The sequence below is a fragment of the Prosopis cineraria genome, unplaced genomic scaffold (genome assembly GCF_029017545.1).
Source record: "Prosopis cineraria cultivar Desert tree isolate PC_DT_omini unplaced genomic scaffold, ASM2901754v1 PC1, whole genome shotgun sequence".
Classification (NCBI taxonomy): domain Eukaryota; kingdom Viridiplantae; phylum Streptophyta; class Magnoliopsida; order Fabales; family Fabaceae; genus Prosopis; species Prosopis cineraria.
Window position 1 is genome coordinate 55231444 of NW_026555332.1, and position 5347 is coordinate 55236790.

The 5347-nt window shown below is 37.5% G+C and overlaps 1 protein-coding gene across 4 annotated transcripts; it reads left to right on the forward strand.

Annotated features, from left to right (window-relative positions):
* The first annotated feature begins 933 nt into the window (after positions 1-933).
* LOC129308253 (uncharacterized) lies at positions 934-4333 on the forward strand. 4 transcript variants are annotated; one of them, XM_054949319.1, is made up of 7 exons: positions 934-1393; positions 1499-1585; positions 1680-1871; positions 2569-2739; positions 2911-3150; positions 3243-3331; positions 3418-4333. In XM_054949319.1, exons 1-7 carry the CDS (start codon positions 1309-1311, stop codon positions 4102-4104), a joined length of 1551 nt encoding a protein of 516 aa, XP_054805294.1. In that variant the 5' UTR covers positions 934-1308; the 3' UTR covers positions 4105-4333. The 4 variants fall into 4 exon arrangements, with proteins under 4 accessions (XP_054805294.1, XP_054805302.1, XP_054805317.1 ...); XM_054949327.1 differs by having other exon boundaries at positions 1499-1579; XM_054949342.1 differs by having other exon boundaries at positions 935-1404.
* The last annotated feature ends 1014 nt before the right edge of the window (positions 4334-5347 follow it).

The window sequence follows — 5347 nt, forward strand, 5'->3', positions numbered from 1 at the left end:
CACAAATGATCCCCTCTTCAGCACAAGATAATGTTAAAAAGCTATTATTAATTTTGGAATCAAACAGCTTTTAAGGCTCAAGTGAATCCAAAACTGCGAATTTGGCACTTACAGAAAAGAAATCAGGATTGAATACTGGCATGCACTAACCGCTGAGGAATTGATCCTGTGAGTGGGTGGATGCATATGAATCACGCCAAATGATGATAAAGTAAAAGGCATTTGCCGCAACGATTGATCAGAGGGAGCGTAACCTAAACGTTGCTTACTTGACTAAAAGAGGCAGACAAGTTTTTTGACCACCACGAAGAAAGCCAGAAAAATCAGATTCCAACCATTTTTATAAACATATATTAATCGGTGACAACACAGCACACACACACAGAGGTGGCATCGACTCTTGATCTAAACAAAAAGCTTATGATTAACCCCAAAGAAAATGCACCATTAAAAGCAAGCATTCGAGGACATGAACGTAAAGAGGCCACTTCATGCTTCTATGCTTGTAAATAATTTGATGCCCCTTTCTTTCATAAGCCCCGCAATTTTTAGTGTCAGTATTCCTCAACACTTGAATTCATTTGTTTAATAATTTGTTGGGTGATGCTTTCATATTCCTAAAATATCCCTCATGCATCCACCCCTGAGGTGGACATGATTTAATCTCTCTTTCTTTTAAACTACACATCTATCTTTGATTATCTATCATCATTAATCTTTGGATTAGGCCCTGAAGAGATATCATAAAGTAATAATTGTGAGAAAGTATGTTAAAGGCTATCGTGTTATGTGCTAATCGAAAACTACAATTACGTCCGAGTAAAACCAGATATACTTTTACTCCCCCCCACCCTGCCATTTTTTTTTTTTTTGAGTGAATTGAAATTGAGACGGTGACACTGGATAAAATGTCATGTGTGGCTGACATGACATTATTCGTAACGAGAAAGCTGAAGCACGGCCTGCAAAATTCCGTTTGCTCAGAATAAAAATCACCTTGTCGGATGGACTTGAAAGGACCCAACAATACCACTACAGATTATGATTGCCTTTCATTATCACATCCAAATTCTGTCCTCACTGCCTCTATGCTAAACCATGAATCATCACTCAAGTCTCCTTTTGTCTTTCTCCTCGGTTTTCGAGAAGGGTTCTACTAATTGACGTGTTCCCAAAAAAAAAAAGGAAAAAAGGTAAATAGCAGATTGGCGGTGGCTTCTCTTAAGGTGGATGCTTGAATTGCAGAGTTTAGACATCTATATGCGAGCATTTCGTAGTTAGGTGTTCTAATGCTGGAGAAAGCAAACGATGGTTAAGAGTAGTTTTATTTTGATTCTTATTTTTGTGATCCTATTTGGTCTCTTCTCATCAACTTCGGCCACACCTATTGCAAGTAAGTATAAAGTGCGTGATACTAGTTTTCTTCACGGCTCATGAACATTATTTGATCTAAAATCTTTGTCTGTCTCTGACATTCATGTCATCATGTGATATGCAGAAATTGTGACTGGGGTTGTCTCTAATGCGGTTTCTGCTCTTCTTAAATGGCTGTGGTCGTTGAAATCCACCGCCAAACCAGGTAAGGGTCTGCCATTGAATTCTCACTTTCTTGTTTCACCCGTTACTACTTTTTTTTTTGGGGGTACTAAGGTTGATCTGATGTGCTTGTTGGATTTAAGGTAATCAATTTTCGGTGAAGCACAGCCGTTCCATGATGAAATTTGAGAGTGGCTACACTGTGGAGACAATATTCGACGGAAGCAATCTGGGAATTGAGCCATACTCAGTTGAAGTATCATCAAATGGGGAGTTTCTGGTGTTGGATTCCGAGAACAGTAACATTTACAAGATCCATAGTCCAGTGTCTACATGTAAGCTTCCTTTTTTCTGAGTTTGTTTAGGCTAGATTATGTCCTTCGTTTTAATTTCAATGTTTTTTGGGCCAAATTTCAATGCTTTTTAGTGATTGAGTCTTGTGGTTTTGAGTTGCTTCATAATTTGGAGAATGGGGATACTGGATTCATTTTTCCTAAGAAAGTCTGTTGTATGAATTCTTCCTCGTACAGTGACTTAGCTTCATGCTTGGGACATCTTTTGATTCGGTTAAGATGTTTGTAAAGAACTAAAGATGCTTAAGCTTTGGGGAGCGCAAGCTTCTGCTTTTCAAAGTACAAAATGCTTTTTGGTGTTCTGCCAACAAAAATCTGTGTGGACATTCTGCTCTCTTTCACTTTCCAAGATTTTAAAAAGAGTGAAGAACTAAACCCAGACCAAAAAAAAAAAAAAACGGAAAAGGAAAGTAGAATGTAAAACAATATGCACTCCACCGATTTCAAGTTTGAGTGAAATATTATTTCTTTTGCTGCAGAATATAAATGTTACATACTGCATCTTGGCTTAAAGAAATATGATTGCCATTTTAATTAAGGATCAGTTCCTAGGTACTCTGAGATTAGTTCTCTCTTTTTCTAAGTGCCCTCTTGACTCTTGAGTCCGTTTTTTTTTTTTTTTTTTTTTTTTTTAGTTTCGTTTTTCTGGTATATTCTGAAATGTAAGAGTGGACCACAGATAGCAAACCAAAAATCCTTGCTGGATCGGCTGAAGGGTACACTGGACACATAGATGGGAGGCCTAGAGAAGCAAGAATGAACCATCCTAAAGGACTTGCAGTGGATGGCAGAGGCAATGTTTACATTGCAGACACAATGAATATGGCCATAAGAAAAATCAGTGATGAAGGTATACATGCCTGTTTGAGAATGAAATGAACGTAACATATCTTAACCTATGGCTGGTAAAAACTTCAAAAGCAAGAGATGGCCCATGTGTTCCTTTGGTTGCACAAGAAATTCAATCACCATCCATTCTGCCAAACCAAGTTTAACTCTGCAGCTTGATTTTTCAAAACAGGAGTGACCACAATTGCAGGAGGAAAAAGGGGACAACTAGGAGGTCACGTGGATGGTCCAGGTGAAGATGCAAAGTTCTCAAACGATTTTGATGTAGTTTATGCTGGTAGCAGCTGCTCTCTTTTGGTGGTGGATAGAGGAAACCTGGCAATCCGAGAGATTCAACTCCATCACCATGACTGCACTACTTACCGACAGCAGCAGGATGAAGAAGAAGATGATGATGCCAGTTTCCACTTAGGTATGATCACCAGATCATTTAACATCTCTAGTTTCCTAAGTCATGAAGTCCTTAAAGATATGCAGCTTCGCTCTTGCATAATCCCATTGCAGGAATAGCAGTGCTGGTTGCTGCAGGATTTTTTGGCTACATGCTGGCATTGCTACATTGGAGGGTCAGAGCAATGTTTTCGTCCTCTGATGTAAGCGATGCATACCTTTTTTTTTTCATGATTTTCTATACTAACACGATGTCATATTCACAATGTAGTCTTACTTGATGTTGCAGGATCCAAGAGCTTATTATAATACAAGGAAAGGCACGCCAGTTGCAGCACAGCAAAGGCCTCTGAAGTCGGTGAGGCCTCCGTTGATTCCCAGCGAAGAAGAATACGAGAAAGATGAGGGTTTCTTTGGTTCTATTGGAAGGCTTTTCGTGTATTCAGGGTCAGCTTTTGTAGAGATATTTGGGAGTCTGTTCAGTGGAAGTTCTAGATGTAAAAGGAAAGCCATGCATTACCAGTACCAGCAGCACATGAACAGACATTCCAACGCGTGGCCCGTGCAAGAGAGCTTCGTGATTTCTGATGAAGACGAACCTCCTCCGAGTTTAGAAACAAGGACCCCGACTCCTAGAGAAACGTGCCCTTATATGAATCAGAAGGACCTGGAAAAGCCTGCCCTGCAACACTTGAACCCACCTCGAGGGGCTTACATGAGCAACAGGTGGGATGGTGGTGAGTATGATCAACAGATTCAACAGCAACGCAAGCACCAGATTCATCACAAGCATTATTCATCGGGCCCTCAAACCTACTATGATCAGAATTGCGAGCCGAATGAGATTGTGTTCGGGGCAGTTCAGGAGCAGGATGGGAGACGTGAGACCATGGTCATCAAAGCTGTTGACTATGGCGATCCTAAGTATAATCTCCGACCTCGATTGAACTATGTCGGCTATTCCCACGGTTATTGAACATCTTAGCCTCCAGAGAGGGACTCGTCAGTCCCTGAATGGTTTCTTCTCAGCCGTAAATGCTGTAAATTTAACCAGTACTAATGCTTTTGTGAAGTTCTTCTTCGCTGAATGTCTCTTCCAATTTATAATGCCATTGGAGATTGTACAATTTGAAAGAGAAAGAAAAGAAGCTCTCTGCCACTGCAGAACTGTTAGCGACTAAATACGTACCCAGCTGTTTTGTATATATTTACTTACTTGCTTATCCATTTATTTATTTTGATAATTGGCCAGTGATTTCTCTGCGGAATGCGCACTGAGCGTAAGCGAGACTTGCACAATAATTTAAAAAATAAGTTATATTGTTTAGAGTTTATAATAGCATCAATAATTTAAAAAATAAGATATCGCCGGAAAGGATCCAAATTCTAGTTAGTTTTGATAAAATTCTAAATCTCAGTGGTTCATTAATTTTCCATTTTTTCTTTTTATGCCAATAATCTTGTAATTTTGTAATAAGTATGCTCCCTTTTAAATGAAAGGTTGTATGTTTGATTTCATCTGTAACCTTAAGTTACTATTGTCTGTCCGTCTAATTAAAAAAAAAAAAATCTATAACCTAAAGTATTTGACCGAGGATGCACATGATGACAGCATCAAGCTCTGATTGATGAAGTGATGCTCCACGCCGCACGGGTTCTCTTCTCTGTGCCTTTTTCCCCTTTACTCATTTTAACTATACCACTGAATTGTCATTTCATTTTCACGAAATTCTTAATTGAAGGGAGCGTTGTTTATTTAAATATTATATTATAGTTATACACACTCTGTCTCTCCTCTGCCTCTATTTATTATCCAAAATTAATGAGGAGAATTTTAATTCAGAACCTAAATAGGATTTAATTACTAAAGAGTTTTAAAAAAATTTAAAACTTTAGTTTATTTTAGCAAATTAAAATAGAAATAATTTTAACGGTAAAAATATCAAAGTATCATTTACTTATTATGTAAAATTATTAATTGTTAATTTACTAATATGAGTTGTAAATTATATGAATTGACATGTAAATAATTATACAAGATTTGGTATCAGTTGTTCAATCACAAACAATAATATCAATTGTTAAATTGCTAATTTTACTTATTAATTTACTAATATCAATTGTAAATTATTGATATGTATTATAATTTAAAACTAATGTTAGTAAATTAATAAGTAAAGTTAATTATCATCTGATGTTGCTACTTATCTAACAAATTA